At 38.0% G+C, this 27,495-nt stretch overlaps 1 protein-coding gene across 7 annotated transcripts in view; it reads left to right on the forward strand.

Annotated features, from left to right (window-relative positions):
* USP14 (ubiquitin specific peptidase 14) overlaps positions 1-27,495 on the forward strand; it is a 46,264-nt gene that overhangs the window by 17,190 nt on the left and 1,579 nt on the right. For all 7 annotated transcript variants that reach the window (XM_060121555.1, XM_060121552.1, XM_060121554.1 and 4 more), the window contains 9 exons: positions 8,708-8,766; positions 11,808-11,938; positions 14,015-14,095; positions 14,462-14,547; positions 15,221-15,335; positions 20,301-20,366; positions 20,511-20,603; positions 22,234-22,362; positions 27,113-27,173. In XM_060121555.1, coding sequence (XP_059977538.1) covers positions 8,708-8,766; positions 11,808-11,938; positions 14,015-14,095; positions 14,462-14,547; positions 15,221-15,335; positions 20,301-20,366; positions 20,511-20,603; positions 22,234-22,362; positions 27,113-27,173 — 821 coding nt within the window. The remainder of the gene's footprint in view (positions 1-8,707; positions 8,767-11,807; positions 11,939-14,014; positions 14,096-14,461; positions 14,548-15,220; positions 15,336-20,300; positions 20,367-20,510; positions 20,604-22,233; positions 22,363-27,112; positions 27,174-27,495) is intronic.

Genomic DNA, 27,495 nt, shown 5'->3' on the forward strand with positions numbered 1-27,495 from the left:
TCAGCATATCCTTTTCCTATGCTTTAAATGGTTTGTCTTTTTATTATTCAGTTGTAAGTGTTCTTCATATATTCTGGGTACAAGTCCTTTTTCAGGTAATTTGCGAATATTTTCTTCCATTTTGTGAGTTGTTTTTTCACTTTCTTGACCGCATTCTTGTAGCACAGAAAATTTAAATTTTGATGTAGTTGAATTTTTTTTCTTGGTGTCATATGTAAGAAACCATTGCCTAATTTCTAGGTCATAAAATTTTTTTATGAGTTATATAGTTTTAACTCTTACATTTAGGTCTATGATCCATTTTTAGGTGATTTTTTTGTATGGTGGGAGGTAGTTTTCCCCATTCTTTTGCATGCGGATGTCTAGTTCTTTCAGTACCATTTGTTGAGAAGACTAGTCTTTCCTGTTGAATTGTCTTAGCACCTTTTTTGAAAATTAATTGACCATAATGTATGTAATAAAAAGTAAGATTGGATTCTCGATTCTAGTCTAGAAACACATGCGTTGTATGTTTATCCTTATACCAGTGAGTAATGGTTTTTAAAAGAAATAGAACTTTGTTTTTATACTATTGTATTTACAGTAAACAGTTATCCATGTTTTGAGAACATATCAAATAGTCTATAAAATGAGGGTCCCTTCTCTTCAGTGAGTATAAATGTGTAACTTTAAAAAATATGTAATTTAATTCTGACTACATTTATTACATCTGTTTTGATTCATACATTGCCAGTTATTAATATGTGGTGGAATTCTGAACTACAGTTTGGATTCTTAGCTTTATGAATGCTGTGTGGTTTTTTCTCCCCTACTGGCTTGTGAAACGCTTTGATAAAATTGAGCAGTAGAGAGGAGAGAGAAGGGACATGCAGAAACCTGAGAGTAACTGAAGGTTTTCCGAATTTCTCTGAAGTGAACACTTGTCAGGTATTTACATGAAGTTGCCTAGATTGCCACTAATATACTGCCAGTGCATAAGACAGAGCACCTGTTTTCAAGGTACTGATGGTCTGATGGAGGAAGACTACCAAGTAAACGGGTACTGTTTCAGAACAGCTTTGCTGGGAAATGTTAAAGTCAGTTATTTTTCCACAGAGATTCATAGTTATTTCCCCACTGTTGTAGTGTGCCCATGGTTACTGATGAGAGGTCTGATATCAATCTCTATTCTTAATCTTTTGTCAGTAACTTTTAGGGTTTTCTCTTTTTTTTGTTTTCAACGTTTTCCAACAGTCCTAAGTGTGGGTTTTCTTTTATTTATCTCATTTAGCCCTCAGTGGGTGCTTTTAGTCTGAGGACTGTTGTCCTAAACTCTGGGACATTCTTAGCCATTATTTCTTCAGAGATTGCTTCTCTTCTATTTTACCTTCCTCTTATATTCTAAATATTGGGGTTCTTGGATCTGTTGCTAATGTCTTTTTTTTCTCTGCACTTTTATTTTTATGTGCTGTGTTCTAGGAGAATGCCTCAGTTCTGTTTTACATTTCACTGATTTGTACGTTAGCTTTGTTTCACAACTGCTCATTTATCACAACCTTCTTTTTAATAAAATCTCCCTTTCTTAAGTTTTGGATATGATTCCTGCTTTTATTTCTCTGAGGCTCCAAAGTATTCTTATTTAAAGGTTTTTTTTTTCCTGTTTGGTCCTTTAACTTTGTTCTCTTTGGATATATAGATCTTCATTTCTTTGAAGATGGTGTACTTATCTTATGCAGTGTATTCTCTTGTGTCCCAAGTGCAAATTATCTGAATGAGTAGCTTGCTGGGGCAGCTCCCTGTCATAGAGGGTGGCTAGTTGGGACAGATTTGCCTTATTTCCAAGACTTCCTCTTTACTTTTTTCATCTGGGATTCCTTATTATAGCCTCTACGTCAAGGACAGCTCTCTTTCATGTTTTGGAGTTATTAACTTCTCTGAGTTTTTTATAAGCAGGGAGATTTCATCTTGTTGCTTCCATTTTCTTGAAACCAGGTAAACTATTTTGAATTCTAAGTTGTTGCAAGAGGGTGGAAGCCCCTGTACTTACTAACTTAATCGATACAGAATGATGTGGATGGGGTTGTATGTCTTTGGGAAAATGACACTAACTGATAAAATAGGAATGAAAGAAAAGAGGACAATTCCATGAAAGATGCTTTACTGTTGGAGATGCTGAAGTTCATCCTCAAATGTATGGCAGGTTCTGGAGAGTGGGATGTATACTGATGAAGAGTAGAAAGAAAACGCATTTAAGAGAAACAGGCTGGATTAGCTGAAGAGAAGCAGTGAGGGCCAAGAACAATACTTGCAGATAAAATCTGGTTTGCTTGATGCTGCCCAACAGTGGAACCTCATCTTAATGTGGGAGTTCTAAATTTAGAACCTAAAGTGAAAAGTGTATATAATAAAAATTACTCTTGAAAATTCTATGTTACTTGTAAAAGACAGTATCACATGACAGTATTTTTGTCTTATTGGAGACTGGCAAGCCAACTCTTAGTAAGTACAAAATAGTCTTTTCATTAGCAATTACTAGACTGCTATTTTACTTTCATTTTCAAATTTGTAGAGGAATGATCTATTCTTGATAGAACTTAGAATTGATAGAATAAAATTGGCTGGACCAATGGCTGATAGAATTGATAGAATAAAATTGGCTGGACCCAGCTTTTTTGGGGGCATTTTATTTATTTTTATAAATTTATTTATTTATTTTTGGCTGTGTTGGTTCTTCATTGCTGTGCATGGGCTTTTCTCTAGTTGTGGTGAGTGGGAGCTACTCTTCGTTGCGGTGCATGGGCTTCTCATTGTGTTGGCTTCTCTTGCTGCAGAGCACGGACTCTAGGCATGCAAGCTTCAGTAGTTGCAGCACATGGGCTCAGTAGCTGTGGCTCACAGGCTCTACAGCGCAGGGTCAGTAGTTGTGACGTATGGACTTAGTTGCTCTGTGGCATGTGGGATCCTCCTGGACCAGGGCTCGAACCCGTGTCCCCTGCATTGGCAGGCGGATTCTCCACCACTGCGCCACCAGGGAAGCCCTTTTTGGGGCATTTTAAATGTCCATTTTCTGTGTCTTTTTGAGTCAGTTTTGGTAATTTATTTTTTCCTACGAATTTGTCCCTATGTCTTTAAACTATTTTAGCATATGAGTTACTCTGTTTTGGGATCTATTTTTTTCTCCATTTTTATTTCGTATTAGTTACTTTTTCTCTTTTGATTACCTTGCCAGAGGTTTGTGTATTTTTCACAGAATCAGCTATTAGATTTATTCACTCAGTTCTTTCAGTTGTCTGATTCGTTCTACTTTTGTTTGTATTAATGTTTTATTTCTGTTTTCCTTAGGCTTGTTACATTATTTTTTAAGTTGCATGCTTGGATCATTAATTTATTCTCATGTAGGAATGAAAGTATTTAATTCTGAGATTTTGCTTGTTTTCTATTCATTAGATGAGATTGCTCAGATGTTTTTTAAAAAATGTTATAAAAGGGACTTGCCTGGTGGTCCAGTGGGTAAGACACTGTGCTCCCAATGCAGGGGGCCCGGGTTCGATCCCTGGTTGGGGAACTAGATCCCACATGCATGCCACAAGTAAGAGTTTGCATGCTGCAATTAAGTAGTCCACTTGCCGCAACTAAGCAGCCCGCATGCCACAACTAAAGATCACGTACGCCACAACTAAGACCTGGTGTAGTCAAAATAAATAAATATTTAAAAAATAAGTTATAAATTCTTATCTTTTCCTTTTGCCCCAAGTTTTTTGTTTTTTGCTTTTTTTATTGAAGTATAGTTGATTTACAGTGTTGTGTTAATTACTGCTGTCCAGCAAAGGGATTTGGTTATACATACATATATTCTGGTTTTTTAATATTCTTTTCCATTATGGTTTATCACAGGATATTGAATATAGTTCTCTGTGTTATACAGTAGGACCTTGTTTTATCCATTCTGTATATAAAAGCTTACATCTGATAACCACAACCTCCCACTCCCCCCCCCAACCCCCGCCCCCTTGGCAACCACCAGTCTGTTCTCTATGTCCATGATTCTGTTTCTGGGATAGGTTCATTTGTGTCATATTTTAGATTCCACATATAAGTGATATCATATGGTATTTGGCTTTCTGTTTCTGACTTACTTCACTTAGTATGACAGTCTCTAGTTGTATCCATGTTGCTGCAAATGGCATTATTTCTTTCTTTTTTTATGACTGAGTAGTGTTCCATTGTATGTATGTGCCACATCTTCTTTATCCATTCAGCTGTCGATGAACATTTAGGTTGTTTCCATGTCTTGGCTATTGTGAACAGTGCTGCTATGAACATAGGGGTGTATGTATCTTTTTGAATTATAGTTTTGTCCAGATATATGTCCAGGAGTAGAATTGCTGGATCATATGGTAATTCTATTTTTACTTTTCTGAGGAACATCCATACTGTTTTCCACAGTGGCTGCACCAGCTTATATTCCCACCAACTGTGTAAGGAGGGTTCCCTTTTCTCCATACCCTCTCCAGCATTTGTTATTTGTAGACTTTTTTTAAAGGTATTATTATTTTTAAAAAATTTATTATTATTTATACTATTTAGTTTTTGCTGCATTGGGTCTTAGTTGCAGCATGCAGGATCTTTGTTGCGGCATGCGGAATCCTTAGTTGTGGCATCTGGACTTCCTAGTTGCTGCACGCGGGCTTCTTAGTTGCAGCATGTGGACTGTTTAGTTGCGGCATGCATGTGGGATCTAGTTCCCTAATCAGGGGTCAAACCCAGGCCCCGTGCATTGGGAGTGTGCAGGCTTACCCACTGGACCACCAGAGAAGTCCCTGCCCATTTTTGGATTGGCTTGTTTGTTTTTTCGTTGTTGAGCTGTATGAGCTGTTCGTATATTTTGGAAATTAAGCCCTTGTCTGTTGCATCATTTGCAAATATTTTCTCCTGTTGTCTTTTCGTTTTGTTTATGGTTTCCTTTGCTATGCAAAACCAAAGTTTGCTTTTAATTATTGAATTATATAGAAACATATACAAATGAATTATCCCAGAGTGAACACATTCCTGTAACTGATGGGGATCAACAGAACTCTGTTAGCACTCCAAAAATCCCCTCACCAATCCCTTCCTATCCACTGCCCCCACCCTTCTTTGCAAAGTTGTTATACTCACCTGACTTCTAATTTTGAGTAATTTTGCTTATTTCGAACTCTTCATGAACAGAAACATACAGATTATGTTCATTTGAGTCAGGCTCGTTATATTTGGCTTTTCCATGTTGTGTGTGTGTTCATTCATGTTCATGCTGTAGGGCAGTGGTCCCCAGCATTTTGGCAGCGGGGACTGGTTTCATGGAAGACAGTGTCTTCATGGACCAGTGTGGGGGTGGGGGGGAATGGTTTCGGGATGATTCAGAGCATTACATTTATTGTGCACTTTATTTCTGTTATTATTACATTATAATATATAATGAAATAATTACACAACTCACCATAATGCAGAATCAGTGGGAGCCCTGAGCTGGTTTTCACTTGCCACTCACTGATGGGGTTTTGATATGAGTCTGCAAGCAGTTGGTTTATTATGGTCTCTGTGCAGTCAAACCTCTCTGCTAATGATAATCTGTATTTGTAGCCACTCCCCATCACTGCCTCAGCTCCACCTCAGATCATCAGGCATTAAATTCTCATAAGGAGCAAGCAACCTAGATCCCTCACAGGCGCAGTTCACAGTAGAGTTTGCACTCCTATGAGAATCTAATGAGGCCGATGATCTGACAGGAAGCGGAGCTCAGGCAGTGACGCGAGCGATGGGGAGCAGCTGTAAATACAGATGAAGCTTCTCTCCCTTGCCTGCTGCTCACCTCCTGCTGTGCGGCTGGGCTCCTAAGAGGCTACATACTAGTACCATTTAGTGTCCCCGGGGTTGGGGACCCCTGCTGTAGGGTACACCATTGTATGTATATACTACCAAATAATTATTCATTTTTCTGTCAATGAATGTTTGGGTTGATCTGATCTGTGACTGAATGTTGTGAATATTTCACAGATGATAGAAAAGTCAAGACATCCTCTTTTTGTAGGTGATAAAGTATAATAGGCATTAAGTTTATTTGTTTTTTTTGGTTTCTTTTTGTTTTTTTTGCGGTACGCGGGCCTCTCACTGTTGTGGCCTTTACCGCCGCGGAGCACAGGCTCAGCGCGCAGGCTCAGCGGCCATGGCTCACAGGTCCAGCCGCTCCACAGCATGTGGGATCTTCCCAGACTGGAGCACGAACCTGTGTCCCCTGCATCGGCAGGTGGGCTCTCAACCACTGCGCCACCAGGGAAGCCCTAAGTTTATTAATTACATTCAGATTTTCTATATCATTATTTAATTTTTATTTATTTGCAAAGATTATGAAAGGTACTCTATTGGTTCTTTTGTCTGAAAAACCTCTCAGTATTTGTATCTGTTAAAACTCTTAGTACCCCTGTCAATTCCTCCTCTTTTCTAGCAGTTTTTTCTTTGTGAAGTTCATTATGAATGTTTGGCTTATTGGATGGTTTTATCTTAATTAGGACTTATAAGTTTTCTTGGTATAATATTGAGAGTTTTAGGGGGATGGTATTAAATTAGCTATGATTTTTCTGTTCTCAGATAATAAAAAAAAGATTGATAATTCATTAATGCAGCTTTTGTCATAAACGTAGTAATAGTTACCTACTCATGTTACCCTGTAACTAGATGTAAATTCATAACAGTGGCAGTTATGTAATTACATACTTCAGTGATGTTATGGGATGCATCTACTTTATGAGTACTTCGTTTTAACTTCAGAAGTGCCCTTTAAAAAGTTGCTAAACTGTCTGACAGGGAAACTATTATGATTTTTTTTTTTTTTTTTGGTGGTACACGGGCCTCTCACTGTTGTGGCCTCTCCTGTTGTGGAGCACAGGCTCCGGACGCGCAGGCTCAGCGGCCATGGCTCACGGGCCCAGCCGCTCCGCGGCATGTGGGATCTTCACAGACCAGGGCACAAACCCATGTCCCCTGCATCGGCAGGCGGACTCTCAACCACTGCGCCACCAGGGAAGCCCATATGATTTTTATTTTTTAAATGAACATATATAATTTAGACAACATGCATTATTGTATATTGAAAAATTAAGAATTTTTTAGTTGCAAGAGTTTCCAAAAGATCTAAACAATTGAAAAAAAGAAAGAAAATTATTCCATTGAGTATAATTTAACATAATATTTTCTGTGACCTCTTTCATTCACTTACATAAGCACAGAGTTTTTTTTTTCTTTCTTGGCTGCATTGGGTCTTCGTTGCTCCACAGGCTTTCTCTAGCGGTGAGCGGGCGCTACTCTTCATCGCAGTGTGTGGGCTTCTTATTGCAGTGGCTTGTTTTGTTGCAGAGCACAGGCTCAGTAGTTGCAGCGCACAGGCTCAGTAGTTGTGGCACATGGGCTTGGTTGCTCTGCGGCATGTGGGATCTTCCTGGACCAGGGGTCGAACCCATGTCCCCTGAATTGGCAGGCAGATGCTTAACCACTGTGCCACCACGGAAGTCCCCTTTTTTTTAAATTGGAATATAATTTACGTCTAGTGAAATGTATGCATCTTATGTGTTCAGTGTGATCAGTTTTGACAAATGCAAATTCTCTGTAACTCATTTTACAATCAGATATATAGAACATTTTCATCATCCCAGGACGTTTTATTGTACCTTTTCCCAGTCAACTGCCCATCTCCCCCAAGTAAGCACTGATCTTATATTAGTTTTGTGGGATCTCTCCCATTGCCCGGTGTTTTTACCTGAATGATAATTTTTGATCCTTTGTCGTAAAGCATTGTATAAGTAACTACAGTGGTTTGGGTATTTCCTTTAGGGTGGCCAGTCCTTTGTACTGCTGTAAATTAACTGAGAATCATAAAAGTGAATTTAGAAATCATTTAATAGGAACCCTTCATTTTATAGGTGAGAAAACTGACTTGAAATTTAAGTGACTTATTTAGTGTTGTGTAGGAAGTTAGTGCTGAATATAGATTTATTGATTTTGATTTAATTTTTTTTGTTTGTGTTTTTGTTTTTGTTGTTTTTGCGGTACACGGGTGCACTGTTGTGGCCTCTCCCGTTGCGGAGCACAGGCTCCGGATGCGCAGGCTCAGTGGCCGTGGCTCACGGGCCCAGCTGCTCCGCGGCATGTAGGATCTTTCCAGACCGGGGCACGAACCCGTGTCCCCTGCATTGGCAGGCAGACTCTCAACCACTGCGCCAACAGGGAAGCCCTGATCTAATGTTTTTGATCTAATGATTTTTTCTTCATTTCTGAAATTATATTTTATTTTCTTTGTAATAATGGATATTAAATATGTGCTTTTTAATTTTAGTTTTTTAACATCTTTAGTGGAGTATAATTGCTTTATAATGTTGTGTTTCTGCTGTATAACAAAGTGAGTCAGCTATATGTACTTTTTTGTTTACACAATTTTTAGAAAATGTTATAGATGAGTTAGACAAGAGGAAAGAATTTAAAGTAGGCTTCATTCATCTAATTTCCATTTTTTCTTAGCAGTCCTTTTTTGCCCATATAATTCTTAAAGGAACAAGACCAGAAGAGAAGAAGAAAAAATGGTGGGAACAACTGAGAGAAACTTGTAGTTGAGGGTTTCATAATAAGTCCTTTGAACTAATTTCTTCCCATTTGAGTTTCAGAATAAAGTGAATATTTAATTCTGTCTTAATGTTCCTAGGTATGCAGGTGCCTTGAGAGCTTCAGGGGAAATGGCTTCAGCACAGTATATTACTGCAGGTCAGTATCTTAAATATACTACTTTTCAAGAGGGAGTATGGTATTCAATAAACGTCATTTTTCACTCACAGTTTTTTTAGTATCTTTCTGTTTTCAAAATGTATTTTTAAAACATCACCTCATTAAAATTAGAGTACTTACACTTACATTAAACAACTTGGGACTTTTTTTTTTTTTTTTTGGCGGTACGTGGGCCTCTCACTGTTGTGGCCTCTCCCGCTGCAGAGCACAGGCTCCGGACGCGCAGGCTCAGCGGCCATGGCTCACAGGCCCAGCCGCTCCACGGCATGTGGGATCTTCCCAGACCGGGGCATGAACCCGTGTCCCCTGCATCGGCAGGCAGACTCCAGCCACTGCGCCACCAGGGAAGCCCTGTAATGGCTTTATTGAGAGATAATTCACATACCGTACTATTCACCCATTTAAATTATACAATTCACTGTTTTTTAGTTTACTCATAGAGTTATGCAGTCATCACCACAATCAAATTTAGAATATTTTCATCACTAGAAAATAAATCCTGTAACAGCAGTCACCCTGTTTCCTGTCACTACTACCAGCCCTGTGCAACCAGTAATCTACTGTCAGTCTGCGGATTTGCCAATTCTAGAATGTTGATATAAATGGAATTGTACAATACATGGTCTGTTTTGATGACTTCTTTCACTTAGAATGTTTTTGAGGTTCAGCCACATTGTAAACATGTATCAGTACTTCATTCCTTTTTATTGCTGAGTAAGATTCCATTGTATTGGATATATCACATTTCATTTATCCTTTCATCATTGATAAGACATTTGGGTAGTTTCCACTTTTTGACCAATATAAATATTGCTAAACATTTGTGTACAAGTCTGTGTGGACATATGTTTTCATTTCTCTTGGGTATATGTCTAGGAGAGGAATTGTTGGGTCACATGGTAACTATGTGAGGAACTGCCAGACTGTTTTCCAAAGCAGCTGCATCATCTTATATTCCTCCCAGCATGTATGAGGATTCTGATTTCTTTGTATCCTCACTGACACTAGGTATTGAATGTCTTTGATTATCGCCATTCTAGGGGTGTGAAATGGTATCTCATTGTGGTCAATCATTAATTTGTAATACTATAAACAGTAGGTTTCTTTGCATCATTTGGAATTAGTGAGATTTTCCTCTAACCTTTTTCCCTGAAAGTAGATTCATTTGTTGAAATGTTTTGTTTTCTTTTTTGAAGATGTTGGGGGTAGGAGTTTATTAATTTATTTATTTAATTTTGCTGTGTTGGGTCTTCGTTTCTGTGCGAGGGCTTTCTCTAGTTGTGGCAAGTGGGGGCCACTCTTCATCGCGGTGCGTGGGCCTCTCACTCGCAGCCTCTCTTGTTGCAGAGCACAGGCTCCCGACACGCAGGCTCAGTAGTTGTGGCTCACCGACCTAGTTGCCCTGCGGCATGTGGGATCCTCCCAGACCAGGGCTCGAACCCATGTCCCCTGCATTAGCAGGCAGATTCTCAACCACTGCGCCACCAGGGAAGCCCCCTGAAATGAAGTTTTTACTGGGAAAATGTGATCATATATCTAGTTCATCTTGTAACTTACGTATCTAAGAGTTGCTCAGAATTTCAACAGCTTCTCCAGAGTCTTACAGGAGGTTTGCAGTATTTATGGGATGAAAAATACCGTTCTTTACTTTTTGCTTCTTGATTTTTTAAGTTTTTATTTTGAAATAAATTTCAATTCACAGAAAAGTTGCAAGAATTCACCAGTTACTAACTTTTTGTCACATCTGGTTCATCATTCTGTGTAATGCATGTTCTTTTTTTCTGAACCATTTGAGAATAAGTTGCAGACATCCTGTTTTTTGTTCCTGAATACCTCAGTATGTATTTCCTGAGAATAAGGACATTCATAGCCACAAGATGGTTATTTTTCAAAGTCTGGGAGTTTAACACTGATGTTAACTCGTAATACTGACTTGATTAAATTTTGCCAATTAACCCTGTATTGCCCATTATAAAGTTGTTTTTCTTTTTTGCTTCAGGAGCCAATTTAGGATCACACATTGCACTTAGTTATGTTGTTATGTCTCATTAGTCTCTTAATGTATAGTGTGTCTTTTGACCTTTTTCTTTCAAACTAATGAAGTATTTGAGATGCTCTGTTCATGGTATATATTAAATCATCTGGGTTTTTTTCTTGTTTTTCTTTTTTTTTTTTTTTGAGAAGTGTATCCTTTAAAGTGTTATTACAATTTAGGCTTTTTTTATTTTAAAAATTATTAGCTTAGTAGGGATGCATAATTTCAGCTCTACCTCCTAAAATATTTTTTAAACATTGTGTTTAGTAGTTTTATTCAGGAACATTTCATTGAGTACTTACTTTGTGCTGAGATGTTATATTTTAGTATTTGCTATGCTAAATAGTCTGTATACTAATGATAACATTTCACATTTTAGTTAACAAAACAAGGCAAGATAAGCTAGATTAGAGTTTTGCTATACATGAAGTAAGGGCAAGGTGTGATAGCTAGGGAGTCAACAGAGAAAAAAGTATTCTGAACTCAAGAGCAGGGTTGAGTTTATGACCATCATGGGATTTATGGTCATGTTGAGAGAGGATAACATACTTCATTTAAACATACTCCAGATTTCAGTACTCAGGAGTTCAGTACACGGGAACCAAGTATGGGCTTAAAGGGAGGAGGGCTGGGAGTGGTTACCTGACGTCCTGATAATGGCGGAACTGTAACATCATGCCTCTGTGATTCCTAGACAGAAGTTATGTGTTGTCTATTAAATGAATATACCTTGCTTTATTAGGGAAGACAAAGGCTGTCAAGGAGAGAGAGACATTGTTTATATCTAGTGATTGTATTGTAAAGTCTTCGGTGAGTTAAGATTTAAAAACAAATTATTTTCTTATTAGGGATCCAACAATTGCAAAAGGAATACATATACTTAAAAATAATAGGCATTTCTTGGTATTAATTGAGAATTAATTTACAGTAGCATGTATTAAATATGTCACTATTTTACTAAGGAAGTATTTGCTTTGTTTTTAAGCCCTTAGAGATTTGTTTGATTCCATGGATAAAACTTCTTCTAGTATTCCACCTATTATTCTACTGCAGTTTTTGCACATGGCTTTTCCACAGTTTGCAGAGAAGGGCGAACAAGGACAATATCTTCAACAGGTAATCAGGGCAAGGTTCTGTGGTTTTTATTTTGTAAATGTAAAATTTAGGCGTCCTACACTTACTGGATTATATTTGGAAATACAAATAATCAGTCCTCTGTGGTTCACACCACCATTATCTCTTGCCTGGAGAGGTGCAGTAGTCTGTTAACTGATCATCTTGCTTCTGCCTTTTGTGGTGTTTCTCTATACAGCCCCAGAGTCCTTTTAAAAATGTAAATAAGATTATGCTGGTTTCCTTGTTCAGTACCTCCTAGTGACTTTCTGTCTCAGTCCTAAACAGTCTAGCTCCTGGCTACCTCTCTGAGCTTATCATGTGCCACTCTTCCCCTTGCTCAATTCTCTCCAGATACACTGACTTCCTTGCTATTTTTAAAAAACCCCCCAAGTATCCTCTTTCGGTAGGGCCTTTGCTCTTGTTCCTTTGGCTCCCAGGTGCATGGCTTGCTTCCTCACCTCATTCAGGTATCATGGCTCAAATGTCAAGGCATCAGAGGCTTTCCTTGACAGTCCTATTGAAACAGCACACTTCCCTTCCCCTAATCACTTTCTTTTTTTTTTTTAACATCTTTATTGGAGTATAATTGCTTTACAATGGTGTGTTAGTTTCTGCTTTATAACAACGTGAATCAGCTATACATATACATATATTCCCATATCTCCTCCCTCTTGCATCTCCCTCCCATCCTCCCTATCCCACCCCTCTAGGTGGTCACAAAGCACCTAGCTCATCTCCGTGTGCTATGCAGCTGCTTCCCACTAGCTATCTGTTTTACATTTAGTAGTGTATATATGTCCATGCCACTGTCTCACTTCGTCCCAGCTTACCCATCCCCCCTCCCCTTGTCCTCAAGTCCATTCTCTACATCTGCATCTTTGTTCATGTCCTGCCCCTAGGTTCTTCAGAACCTTTTTTTTTTTTAAGATTCCATGTATATGTGTTAGCATATGGTATTTGTTTTTCTCTTTCTGACTTACTTCACTCTGTATGACAGATTCTAGGTCCATCCACCTCACTACAAATAACTCAATTTCGTTTCTTTTTATGGCTGAGTAATATTCCATTGTATATATGTGCCACATCTTCTTTATCCATTCATCTGTCGATGGACACTTAGGTTGCTTCCATGTCCTGGCTATTGTAAATAGAGCTGCAGTGAACACTGTGGTACATGTCTCTTTTTGAATTATGGTTTTCTCAGGGTATATGCCCAGTAGTGAGATTGCTGGGTCGTATGGTAGTTCTATTTGTAGTTTTTTAAGGAACCTCCATACTGTTCTCCATGGTGGCTGTGTCAATTTACATTCCCACCAACAGTGCAAGAGGTTTCCCTTTTCTCCACACTCTCTCCAGCATTTATTGTTTGTAGATTTTTCGACGATGGCCATTCTGACCAGTGTGAGGTGATACCTCATTGTAGTTTTTTTTTTTTTTTTGCGGTACGCAGGCCTCTCACTGTTGTGGCCTCTCCCGTTATGGAGCACATGCTCCAGACGTGCAGGCTCAGCGACCATGGCTCACGGGCCCAGCTGCTCTGCGGCATGTGGGATCTTCCCGGACCGGGGCACGAACCTGTGTCCCCTGCATCGGCAGGCGGACTCTCAACCACTGCGCCACCATGGAAGCCCCTCATTGTAGTTTTGATTTTCATTTCTCTAATGATTAGTGATGTTGAGTATCCTTCATGTGTTTGTTGACAATCCCCTAATCACTTTCTGCTCCCATATTGCTTTTTTTTCCTTCATAACCCTCTCTTCACTTGAATTTGTTATATTTTGTTTATGTTCCCCATTAGAACTTTTTCTGTTTTGTTGACTGTTGTGTATTCCTAGTGTCTAGAATAGTGTTTAGCATAATGATGAATTCACGAAACATCTCTTGAATGAATGAATAAACTATTCTGGAATTCTTCATTGTTTTGAAGATCATATAATATTTAATTTGGCTTAATATTTTTTAAGAAAAAAACTTCCTTCCCCTTCTCTAAGGAAACAGTAATTACTTTGGAAGGATTTTATAGATCAAACACTGTAATAGCCAGGATTACTTACTGTGTCACTTTTTAAATTACAGGATGCTAATGAATGTTGGATACAAATGATGCGAGTATTGCAACAGAAATTGGAAGCTATAGAGGATGATACTGTTAAAGAGGTAATTGAAATACATTTGTGAATATAGACTTTGATTCTCTATCCCACCCCCACCCTAAAGTCAGTTCATCTTAATAGGTAGACATGTACTTGAATACTTTAGATGCTGAATCTGTAGTTGGAACTTGACAGCTTGCATTTGATGCTTGAATTCAATGAATTATTTGCTAAATTTAATCAATTGAGATTATTGAGCATCTGTAATTTTTTGGTAATATTTTTTGATCAGTAGAAGAATTTTACAGAAAGGGATTACATTTTAAAAAGTCTAAATGTGTGTTACTAAACTGGATTGTGTGGGAGCCAATGTACATTAATATCCATATGAAGTAAAGTTAGAATTTTTATTTCATCTTAACTTTTGCAGACAGATTCTTCATCTGTACCAGCAGTGACACCTTCTAAAAAGAAAAGTTTAATTGATCAGTTCTTCGGAGTTGAATTTGAAACTACGTATCCTTATGAGCCAAGATTAGTATGACTGTAATCGTAACTTAGAAGTGAATTGGTATAAATAGCGTTGTTGCCTGCTGGAGTGGTGGGTGGGATATGAAGGAAAATTCTTCAGAGGTTTTTATGCTTAAAAAATATGGAAATTAGGAATTTGGAAAAATACACCCTTTGGAGTGCTCTTGAAGTTTAGATAAATGTACTCTTTAAGGACATTCATATTTTTTCCTAAGAACACCTTTAGCAGAATACCTCATTAATTCACCTCATAGAGAATTAATTTTTAATTATGAAATGGGATAAATCAGCTAAATTATATACATGAGATTGATATAATTAATAAAACATGAATTTAGGAGAATACTATTTTCTACATCATGGGTGGAAACTTAGAAAAAGATTTGTTTATCGTTGGGTTATTAAGACCATTTTAAGACTATAAATACCAACTTAAATTTGTTGAAAGTTTATCCTTTTACACACATTCATTAATCCGTATTGTTGGTAAGTGAATGAGCATTTTTAAGTATATTAAAATGAATCTCTATTGGAAGACTGAAATGTTTTAAATACCAGTGAATGATGCTATTAATTTTAATAGCATTAGGATAAGTTATTCAAGATTATATAACAAATTGAATGCCTATTGGAAAATTCCTTATCTTATTTTTCAAAGCATGAAATGTACAGAATCTGAAGAAGAAGAAGTCAGTAAAGGAAAGGAAAGTCAGCTTCAGCTTAGCTGTTTTATCAATCAAGAAGTCAAGTATCTTTTTACAGGACTTAAGTTGGTAAGGACAATTGCAGTTCCTCCCCATTGTTCGTAGGTTCTGTATTTGCAAATACACCTACTTGCTAAAATGTATTTGTAACCCCAACATCAGTACTCATGGTGCTTTCATGGTCATTTGTAGATATGCACAGGGTGACAAAAATTTTGAGTTGCCTGACTCACACTGTTTCACCTGAGGTCCCCAAAGGTGATGCTCTGCCTTTTTTTTTTTGCGCTACGCGGGCCTCTCACTGTTGTGGCATCTCCCATTGCGGAGCACAGGCTCTGGACGCGCAGGCTCAGTGGCCATGGCTCACGGGCCCAGCCACTCCGTGGCATGTGAGATCTTCCCGGACCGGGACACGAACCTGTGTCCCCTGCATCGGCAGGCGGACTCTCAACCACTGCGCCACCAGGGAAGCCCGCTCTGCCTTCTTGTTTCAGTGCTCATACTATAAACAAGTACCCTTTTTGCAGTAATTTTAATGCCACATTTCTTGCATTTTTGTGCTTTTTGTTGGTGATCTTTGCTGTTTATAATGGCCTTCAGGCATAATGCTGAAGTGCTGTCTGGTGTTCTAAGTGCAAGAAGGCTGTGATGTGCCTTAAGGAGAAAATAACCTTTGTTAGATAAGCTTCATTCAGGGATGAGTTATAGTTTACTTGACTGTGAGTTCAGTGTATGTTAAGGTGTCATTAAATAGCAGAAACACACATAAAACAAGGTTGTGTATTGATTGGTTGACAAAAATGTTATGGCCAGAGGCTCGAAGGAGGCCTCTGAGGGTATTATAATGAGGATATATTAATAATTGTGAGGTAAAAACTGGGGTTGTACTGTGCAAATACGGGCATGTAGTCATTCTGCCATTGCACTAGTATTAAAGTTGAGGCCCTAGAATTTAAGTGACTTAATTGGTTTGTGGCAGAGCCAGAAATAAAACTTGCTTGTCTTATTATTCAGTTAGTACTGTTTCCCCAGTGCCATACTAAAGAATCCACCCTAATGAGCAGATTGATAAAAAAGAACAATTTTGCTTGCCTAACATTTATTTGATATGGTTTGGGGGAATATGTACATCTCTTGAATGATGGGCAGTGAATTGGGGCAGGGATTACATTGAAAACAAGATTATTTGTTGTCAGGGAGCTCTCATTTACAGTTTGGGGTAAGATTGGTTAGGGGAAGTATTGGTAAATGTTTCTATAAGAAACAGATAGATAAATAGTGCTATTCTTTGCCCTGTGATAACTGAGGGAAGAGGTGTGGTGAGGCATAATGGCTTTTAAGAGAAGTTCACTTGAAAAGCATACGTAAATATATGCAAATCAATGTGATAAACCATATTAACAAATTGAAGGAGAAAAACCATATGATCATCTCTCTAGATGCAGAAAAAGCTTTCCCCAAAATTCAGTACCCATTTATGATATAAACCCTTCAGAAAGTAGGCATAGAGGGAACTTACCTCAACATAATAAAGATCATATATGACAAACCCACAGCCAACATCGTTCTCAATGGTGAAAAACTGAAACCATTTCCACCAAGATCAGGAACAAGACAAGGTTGTCCACTCTCACCACTGTTATTCAACATAGTTTTGGGAGTTTTAGCCACAGCAATCAGAGAAGAAAAAGAAATAAGAGGAATCCAAATCGGAAAAGAAGAAGTAAAGCTGCCACTATTTGCAGAAGACATGATACTATACATAGATAATCCTAAAGATGCTACCAGAAAACTGCTAGAACTAATCAATGAATTTGGTAAAAGTAGTAGGATACAAGATTAGTGCACAGAAATCTCTTGCATTCCTATACACATGATGAAAAATCTGAAAGAGAAATTAAGGGAACACTCCCATTTACCATTGCAACAAAAAGAATAAAATACCTAGGAATAAACCTACCTAAGGAGACAAAAGACCTGTACACAGAAAATTATAAGACACTGATGAAAGAAATTAAAGATGATACTAACAGATGGAGAGATATACCATGTTCTTGGATTGGAAGAATCAACATTGTGAAAATGACTGTACTACCCAAAGCAATCTACAGATTCAGTGCAATCCCTATCAAACTGCCAATGGCATTTTTCACAGAACTAGAACAAAAAGTTTCACAATTTGTATGGAAACACAAAAGACGCCAAATAGCCAAAGCAACCTTGAGAAAGAAAAACGGAGCTGGAGGAATCAGGCTCCTGGACTTCAGACTATACTACAAAGCTACAGTAATCAAGACAGTTTGGTACTGGCACAAAAACAGAAAGATAGATCAATGGAACAGGATAGAAAGCCCAGAGATAAACCCACACACATATGGTCACCTTATCTTTGATAAGAGACAAGAATATACAATGGAGAAAAGACAGCCTCTTCAATAAGTGGTGCTGGGAAAACTGGACAGCTACATGTAAAAGAATGAAATTAGAACACTCCCTAACACCATACACAACAATAAACTCAAAATGGATTAAAAACCTAAATGTAAGGCTAGACACTATAAAACTCTTAGAGGAAAATATAGGCAGAACACTCTTTGACATAAATCACAGCAAGATCCTTTTTGACCCACCTCCTAGAGAAATGGGAATAAAAACAAAAACAAATGGGAACTAATGAAACTTAAAAGCTTTTGCACAGCAAAAGGAAACATAAACAAGATGAAAAGACAACCCTCAGAATGGGAGAAAATATGTGCAAATGAAGCAACTGACAAAGGATTAATCTCCAAAATTGACAAGTAGCTCATGCAGCTCAATAACAAAAAAACAAACAACCCAGTCCAAAAATGGGCAGAAGACCTAAATAAACATTTCTCCAAAGAAGATATACAGACTGCCAACAAACACATGAAAGGATGCTCAACATCACTAATCATTAGAGAAATGTAAATCACAACTACAATGAGGTATCACCTCACACCAGTCAGAATGGCCATCATCAAAAAGTCTACAAACAATAAATGCTGGAGAGTGTATGAAGAAAAGGGAACCCTCTTGCACTGTTGGTGGGAATGTAACCTGATACAGCCACTATGGAGAACCATATGGAGGTTCCTTAAAAAACTAAAAACAGAGTTACCATACCACCCAGCAGTCTCACTACTGGGCATATACCCTGAGAAAACCATAATTCAAAAAGGGTCATGTACCACAATGTTCATTGCAGCTCTATTTACAATAGCCAGGACATGGAAGCAACCTAAGTGTCCATCGACAGATGACTGGATAAAGAATATGTGGCACATACATACAATGGAATATTACTCAGACATAAAAAGAAACGAAATTGAATTATTTGTAGTGAGGTGGATGGACCTAGAATCTGTCATACAGAGTGAAGTGAGTCAGAAAGAGAAAAACAAATACCATATGCTAACACATATATATGGAATCTAAGGAAAAAAAAATGGTTCTGAAGAACCTAGGGGCAGGACAGTAATGAAGATGCAGACGTAGAGAATGGACTTGAGGACAAGGTGAAGGGGAAGGGTAAGCTGGGAAGAAGTGAGAGAGTGGCATGGACATATACACTACCAAATGTAAAATAGATAGCTAGTGGGAAGCAGTCACATGGCACAGGGAGTTAAGCTCGGTGCTTTGTGACCACCTAGAGGGGTGGGATAGGGAGGATGGGAGGGAGATGCAAGAGGGAGGAGATATGGAGATATATGTATATGTATAGCTGATTCACTTTATTATAAGCAGAAACTAACACACCATTGTATACTGCAATAAAGATGTTAAAAAAAAAGTAAAAAGCATACAGATACTAGCTTACCGCCCTAAGTCCTATAAAAAATTATGATGCAAGTTTTGGGGCATCAAAACGTGCTGTAAATGTTAATTGGAGAGTGTGGTATAGAATGTTTCGGCAGGGACTCTCCAGGGTGTATTCTTCGTAATTTTATAAAATTCCAGGAAAACTAAGTATACCTGGAACTTCTAGATGATCATGAATTGATGATAATGATATGTAGCTTACCTGATGAGTAACATTGTACCATGTATTCTTTCTTTAACAACATGTATTAATGAGATGTTGTATTTGTTGTCTTGGTAATTTTTTAGATTTCTTATCATCATTCGTTTTATTTTTGAGTAATTTTGCTCCACATTTCTTTACCTCTTTGTTGCCAGATAAACTTGGTTAAATGTTAAAAAGCTACTCCATGGTGCTTTCTTTTGTAATTAGTAATTTAAAAAAATCAAACCTGAAACAATTTTTATACAAGTATAACATGCTTGTTGAACATAGAATATATACCAAATAGTTCTCCAAGTTTTCTCCATGTACAAACTCATGTAATTCTAACAATAGCACTGTCACGTTAAATGCTGTTAGCACCATTTACAGACCATGCACCATTTACAGATGATGCCCAGAGGGATAACTGTCTTGCTCAGTGTCACACAGGCTGTAAGGAGTGGAATGGCAGACATGATGGTTATAAGATATAATGGCTAAAGGCTTTCCCACATTTATTAGATTAACAGAGGTTTTCTGTGTTACGACTTTTCTCAGATTTAGCAATAACTGATTTGTTCTGGAAGGCTTTGCTAAATAAAGCGTAAAGAACAAGGGTTATCTGCATTCTCTTAATTTTCTTCTAATATGAATATTCTGTTGATCCATAAGTAGAGGAATACCATGAAAGGCTTCCTTAGGTTGTATAAAATACAGTATAAACTCTCAGAATCTGACCATTTGGGTCATAATTAAAAGACTTCAAATATTATTTACATTCTGAGGAGTTCATGCCAGTAAAAATTGATGCCTTTTAAGAACTGAACCATATCTAAAAGCCTTCCCACATTGTCTTCATTCAAATTATTTCTCAGGGGTATAAATCCGTTGACATCCTGTGTGTTGTCTATTAATTAGTAGTGCTGATAATTTTTAAAAGAATTAAAGATATAACTGTAATGCAGAAGAAAATTCTTTAATGTTTGGACTTCTGTTATGTTCTTTTTTAGCGACTTCAGGAAGAAATCACCAAACAGTCTCCAACATTGCAAAGAAATGCTTTGTACATCAAATCTGTAAGTTTTGGAATCCAGTTCCATTTACTAGAAGGGTTTCCAGCTAATTAATGTTACCCAGTCTTTGTTTTTACCAAACTGAGGAATTAAAAATTTGCGTGGTATTTGTATGTTACAGAATTTCTTTCCACTTTTTCTCCTCAGTCCAAGATCAGCCGGTTGCCTGCTTACTTGACTATTCAGATGGTTCGATTTTTTTATAAAGAGAAGGAATCTGTGAATGCCAAAGTTCTTAAGGTTAGTAATGAACTTTACTATAATGAATTATTGTAATTCTTTGAAGGTAATTCATAACTTACAATAGGTTTCTTTATTCTTTTAGGGGTAAAGTCACTTTAAAATATTATAAATAGGGAAGTTACTAACATTAGACAAGTGGTTCTTAATCAAGAATATATATTGGAATTATCTATTGTCCTTTTTATTTTAAATCATACACACGCCTGCCCCTCAACTGCCACCAAGCATCTGATTAAGTGGGGCCTTAGTAGGTCTTACATTTTTCAAAAGATTCCCAGGTAATTCTGATGGATGCCATCCATTCCCCAGAAATATTGCCCTAGACCAGATCCTCAGTTCCAGAGATACTGGTCCAGTAGGTTTGGGGACGGGAGTGGGGTAAGGGGCAATATAACACACTCTATTCTAGGCGGTTCCTTTCTTCCAGGTGAAAGGAGAGTGTTAAATTACTGGTGCCCAAGGAATACTTAAATTGTAATCGTTTGACGTCAGAGCTAACCTTATGATTTATCTGTTTTGTTGAACTGTAGCTCTGCTGTGCCTCCATAGAGTCTGATCCTTGGGAGAGGTATATGTAATTTTAGCCTCTTGAGCTGAAATTTATAATACATTTTCAGATATACTTAGGATCATAGGAACAGGTTAAATGTAGTTGAAATATCTGCTAGTCTAGTATTTCTGAAATGCTTCTTCAATTGTTTAAATTAAAAAAAAAACTTATTTGGCTGCATTGGGTCTTAGTTGCAGCACACGGGATCTTCATTGCAGCATGCGGGATTCTTTCGTTGTGGTGCATGGGCTCTTTGCAGCATGCGGGCTTCTCTCTAGTGGCACGCGGGCCCTAGAGCATGTGGGCTCAGTAGTTGCAGCACTCGGGCTCTCTAGTTGTGGCGCACGGGCTGCAGAGCGCACAGACTCAGTAATTGCAGCATGTGGGCTCTCTAGTTGTGGTGTGTGGGGCTCCAGAGCACACGGGCTCAGTAGTTGCGGCACATGGGCTATCTAGTTGTGCGTGGGCTCTAGAGCACGCAGGCTTAGTTGCTCCGTGGTATATGGGATCTTAGTTCCCTGACCAGGGATTGAACCCGTGTCCCCTGTATTGGGAGGTGGATTCTTAACCACTGGGCCACCAGGGAAGTCCCTGTTGTTTAAATTTTTGGTAACTCCTCTGCGGCCAGTTTCATGGGTTAAAATGTTTAATGGAAAAGTTAAAAATTTTTTTATCTTAAAGTTAGGACCACGGGCTTCCCTGGTAGCGCACTGGTTGAGAGTCCGCCTGCTGGTGCAGGGGACACGGGTTCGTGCCCTGGTCCGGGAGGATCCCGCATACCACAGAGCGGCTAGGCCCGTGAGCCATGGCCGCTGAGCCTGCGCGTCCGGAGCCTGTGCTCCGCAACGGGAGAGGCCACAACAGTGAGAAGCCAGCGTACCACAAAAAAAAAAAAAAAAGTTAGGACAAGATTGAAAATAAACATATTTTCAAATGCTTAGATTTCCACGTGATTTTTACAGTTCTTATTTTCAACTTTATTTGAATATGAAAGCAGTACTTAAAAAAGTGTGATAAATATTTTAAATAACTACCTTTATAAGTCTGTTTACCCTTTTTCTTTTGGTTTGTATATAGGATGTTAAATTTCCTCTTATGTTGGATGTGTACGAACTGTGTACACCAGAACTTCAAGAGAAAATGATTTCTTTTCGATCAAAATTCAAGGATCTGGAAGATAAAAAAGTAAATCATCAGCCAAAGACAGTAGGTTCTTATTGGTCATTTTCTAATCTTAATATGTTTATCTTTAATCCGTGTCCAGTATTCATTTTATATTGTTAACCTGTTAGTAAAAATGGATGAACCTGTGTTTAGCATATATACAAATCTTGCAGATATTGGTGCAAGCCCTTAAAGTTTTAGGTGTGTTTTAGCATAAGAAAAAGAACTCTAGCTATGCTAAATGGGTCCTTCATGGTAGAATAAACTTAATATTTTCTTTTCCCATAAAAATCTTCAGCTTATATTCCTTTTATATCAATATTTATTTCCTCAAAGCACTTCACGTAAAATCTTGCCTTGTAAAATTCAGAGTATTTTATTATTTTCCTTGTAAGGCATCTCCATTTTTTAAAATGGAGTTAGTGTTATCGAATATTGCTTCATTATGCCCACTGTGACAACTTAAGTCATATCTTTTAACAAGCACCTATAACTGTTAAAATTATAACCTTAGCAACTTTATATATTTAATAAATTGTATATTTTAAATTCAGAGAAGGGACAGCTGAATTATATGTTGGATTTTCTTCAAAAGGAAAAAGATATTTCCTGGTAAATAGGAATATTTCCAGTGTGATATTATATACCAAATTTTAAAATTAAATTCTTCTGCAGGTTACTGTGTGTGTGTGTTAAAAGCAATTTTAAAAAAATTAAACTTTATTTTGAGATAATTGTAGAATCACATGAAGTTATAAGAAATAATAGAGTACCTTTTACCCAGTTTCTCCTAGTGGTAACATCTTGCAAAGCTGTAATACAATATCACAACCAGGATACTGACTTTGATGTAGTCTAGATGCAGTACATTTCCTCTACCACAACGATCCCTCATGCTGTCCCTTTGTAGCCAAATCCACTCTCCTTTCCCCCTACCCCGTTCTTTTTTTAAAAAAAATTAATTAATTAATTTTTGGCTGTGTTGGGTCTTTGTTGCTGGTGCAGGCTTTCTCTGGTCGCGCGCGGTGACTGGGGGCTCTTCTTTGTGTGGTGTGCGTGCGGGCTTCTCGTTGTGGTGACTTTTCTTGTTGCGGAGCATGGGCTCTAGGTGTGCAGGCTTCAGCAGTTGTGGCTCACAGGCTCAGTAGTTGTGGCGTGCGGGCTTCAGTAGTTGTGGCTCGCGGGCTCCGGAGTGCAGGCTCAGTAGTTGTGGCGCACGGGCCTAGTTGCTCCACGGCATGTGAGATCCTCCCACACTAGGGCTCGAATCCGTGTCCCCTGCATTGGCAGGCAGATTGTTAACCACTGAGCCACCAGGAAAGTCCACTTCTTGTACTTTGGTTAAATTTATTTGTAACTATTTTATTCTTTTTGATGTTTTTGTAAATGGCATAGTTTTTAAAAATTTCATTTTTGCATTCATTGCAGTTGATTTTTGTATATTGATCTTACATCCTCTACTCTCCTGAATTGGTTTATTAGCTGTTTTTTTCTCTTATTTTTTTTGAAAGAGATTGTGTAGAATTGGTGTTAGTTCTCTTTTAAACGTTTGGTAGAATTGTCTTGGTCAGACAGTCTTGGCCTGCAGAGTTCTTTTTCAGGAGTTGTTTTCTTTTTTTTTTTTTTTTTTTTTTTTGTGGTACGCGGGTCTCTCACTGTTGTGGCCTCTCCCATTGCAGAGCACAGGCTCCGGATGCGCAGGCTCAGCGGCCATGGCTCATGGGCCTAGCTGCTCCGTGGCATGTGGGATCTTCCCAGGCTGGGGCACGAACCCGTGTCCCCTGCATCGGCAGGCGGACTCTCAACCACTGCGCCACCAAGGGAAGCCCTTTTTCAGGAGTCTTTAAATTAAAAATTCAACTTTATAGTTATGGGCTATTCAAATTTATTTCATATTGGGTATGTTTTGGTAGTTTGTCGTTTCGTGGAATTGATCCATTTCATCTAGCTTGTCAATTTTATGTGTGCAGAGTTGTTCCTAGGATGATGATTATTCTGATGTTAGCACGGTGTGTAGCGATATCTGTCCCCTGTTTCATTCCTGATATTGTAAATTTGTGTCTATTTTTTTTCTCTTTGTCAGTCTTGCTAGAGGATTGTCAATTTTATTGCTCTTTTCAGAGAACTAGCATTTCGTTTCATTGATTTTTCTCTATTTTTCTGCATCTCGTTTTATTGGTTTTTACTCTTATTATTTCTTGTTTTCTGCTTGCTTTGGGTTTATTTTCCTCCTCTTTTTCTAGGTCCTTATGGTGTGGGAACTTAGATCTTTTATTTCAGACTTCCTGTTTTCTGATGTGTGCATTTAGTGTTGTAAATTTCCTCTTAGCAGTGCTTTCAGATTGTGTCCTACAAATTGTTGTATTGCATTTCCATTTTCATTATGTTTCTTGTATTTTTAAAAAATTTGAGACTTCTCTTTGACCTTGGATCATTTAGAAATGTCTTGTTTAATATACAAGTGTTTGGAAAATTTCCTGTTATCTTTTTGTTACTGATTCTAGTTTGAGTCGATTGTGGTGAGAAAACACCCTCATGTGATTTAAATTCCTTTAAATTTGTTGAGGTTTGCTTTATGGCTCAGGATGTGATCTATCTTGGTAAATGTTCCATGGGCACTTGAAAAGAATGTGTATTTTACGGTTGTTGAGTGGAGTATTATGTGATGTTGATTAGATCCAGTTGGTTGATGGTGTTGTTGCTTTTTCCTGTAACCTTCCTGTTTTTCTGTCAGCTGTTGAAAGAGGAGTAGTGAAATCTTCAACTAAAATTGTGGATTTGTATGTTTCTCCATTAATTCAGTTCTGTTAGCTTTTTGCTTTTCATGTTTTGTAACTGTTATTTGGTGCATACACATTTAGGATTGCTCTGTCTTCTTGGTGGAGTGATTCTTTGATTATTATGCAGTGTCCATCTCGGTTTGTGGTCATTTTCTTTGTTCTGTAGTCTACTTTATCTGATATTAATATTGCCTCTGCTGCTTTCTTTTTGTTAATGTTTGCATGATACACCTTTTTCCATTCTTTTACTTTAAATTTGCCCATGCTATATTTGAAGGTAGTTTTTTATAGACAGCATATAGTTGGGTCATGTTTTTTAATCCTGTGTTAACCTCTGTCTTTTTATTGGTACATTTAGGCCATTTATATTTCATGTAATTCTTAATATGTTAGTGTTTGAATCTATTTTATATTTTGCTGTTTGTTCTGATTTTTGTTTCTGTTTTCCCTTCTTGTAGGTTACATGAACATTTTTTAGAATTCTAGTTTATGTATAATTTTTTTTGAAAAATTTGGTTTTTAAAAAATTTATTTTATTTTTGGCTGCATTGGGTCCTTGTTGCTGCACACAGGCTCCCCCTAGTTGCGGCAAGCAGGGGCCACTCCTTGCTATGGTGCGCGGGCTTCTCACTGCAGTGGCCTCTCGTCGTGGAGCGTGGGCTGTACGGCTTTCGCGCTTCAGTAGTTGTGGTGCACGGGCTCAGCAGTTGTGGCTCGCGGGCTCTAGAGCGTAGGCTCAGTAGTTGTGGTACATGGGCTTAGTTGCTCCACATCATGTGGGATCCTCACGGACCAGGGCTCAAAACCATGTCCCCTGCATTGGCAGGCGGATTCCCAACCACTGCACCACCAGGGAAACTCATGTGTAATGTTTTTTAATGTGTTGCTTTGTATAGCCTTTTTTGGGTTGCTCTAGGTGTTAAAAATATATAAAGGAATGGTTGACCTAATTGCCTTTCTTTGTTGTAAGATCCTTTGGCTTCTTGTCACTTTAGCTATCTTTTAAACTGCTTGCATTGTCTTCATTATCATTATAGTCTTCAAGAACTTTGTGTCCATATGCCTAAGTAAGTTTTTTTTTTTAAATTTTATTTATTTTTGGCTGTGTTGGGGTCTTTGTTGCTGCACGCGGGCTTTCTCTAGTTGTGGCGAGCAGGGGCTACTCTTCTCTGCGGCGCGCGGGCTTCTCATTGTGGTGGCTTCTCTTGCTGTGGAGCACGGGCTCTAGGCACGTGGGCTTCAGTAGTTGTGGACCGCAGACCCTAGAGTGAAGGCTCAGTAGTTGTGGCTCACGGGCTTAGTTGCTCCGCGGCATGTGGGATCTTCCTGGGCCAGGGCTCGAACCTGTGTCCCCTGCATTGGCAGGCAGATTGTTAACCACTGCGTGACCAGGGAAGCCCCTGCTTAGTTGTTTTTATATTACACACTGAAATGGGTTGAGGCAAGAGAGTTCCCACTGAAGTACCCTTGTTTAAAGTTGTAAATCATGCCTCTTAATTTAGGTAAATATTTGCTGAATTAAATATTTTAGTTCATTTGAGCTGACGTGGCAGGTGGCCGTGGCTTAGTAGATATAATATTAATTGCAGTAATTCGACTTGTTTTTTTGAGGCAGGTTTTCTTTTATCTTCACCTATATGGTTTGATAGTATTCTGGAAAAGTTGCAGAATTTGGTTTTCTTTTTTTACCCTAGAGCAGTGTTTACTTGTACTCTGTATTTACTGGTGTGCTCTAGGTTTAGTGGTTTGAAGTTGGTTCTGTAATCAGGATCTCCTACTATACATATGAGACTGTATGTTGTTAAAGAGTAGGACTTTTGGGTTTACAGCTTTATGTTAACTGTAACTGTATCATTTGAGCAATTTGTAAGGCAGATCATATTTTTTCTTTGTCTTGCCTTGGTGATTTGCATTATAGACAGTAAATATTTGTGGAGATGGATACTCATTGAGAATATAAATTTTATTTCCAATATCATGAAAACTTAAAATTAAAATTTTTTTCCCCTCAGAGTGACAAAAAGAGTAGTCCCCCAAAAGAAGTTAAGTATGAACCCTTTTCTTTTGCTGATGGTAAGTGAAATCTTCATTTCAGTTGACTTTTACTGTGTGTAGTGTTTTTTTTTTTAAGGTAAAATTACTGTCTTTCCACATATCTGTTTTTTTCAGGTACTGTGCTTTAAAAAAAAGTTGTTTCTTATAATTTACTCTAGTATGAGATAGTAAAAAAATCACTTTTTAGTGAATATATGTTCTATGAATGGTAGCATACTGCTTAAAACATCTTTCATGAACCTTTAATTGGACAGTAGTATCTTATTGGATTTTAACAATAAAGTAGTACTTCTCTAAGCTAAACTTGAGTTGTTCTTGCTTGTTACTTAGCTTGAGAAAG

Source organism: Lagenorhynchus albirostris, chromosome 14, assembly GCF_949774975.1.
Source record: "Lagenorhynchus albirostris chromosome 14, mLagAlb1.1, whole genome shotgun sequence".
Taxonomy (NCBI): Eukaryota; Metazoa; Chordata; class Mammalia; order Artiodactyla; family Delphinidae; genus Lagenorhynchus; species Lagenorhynchus albirostris.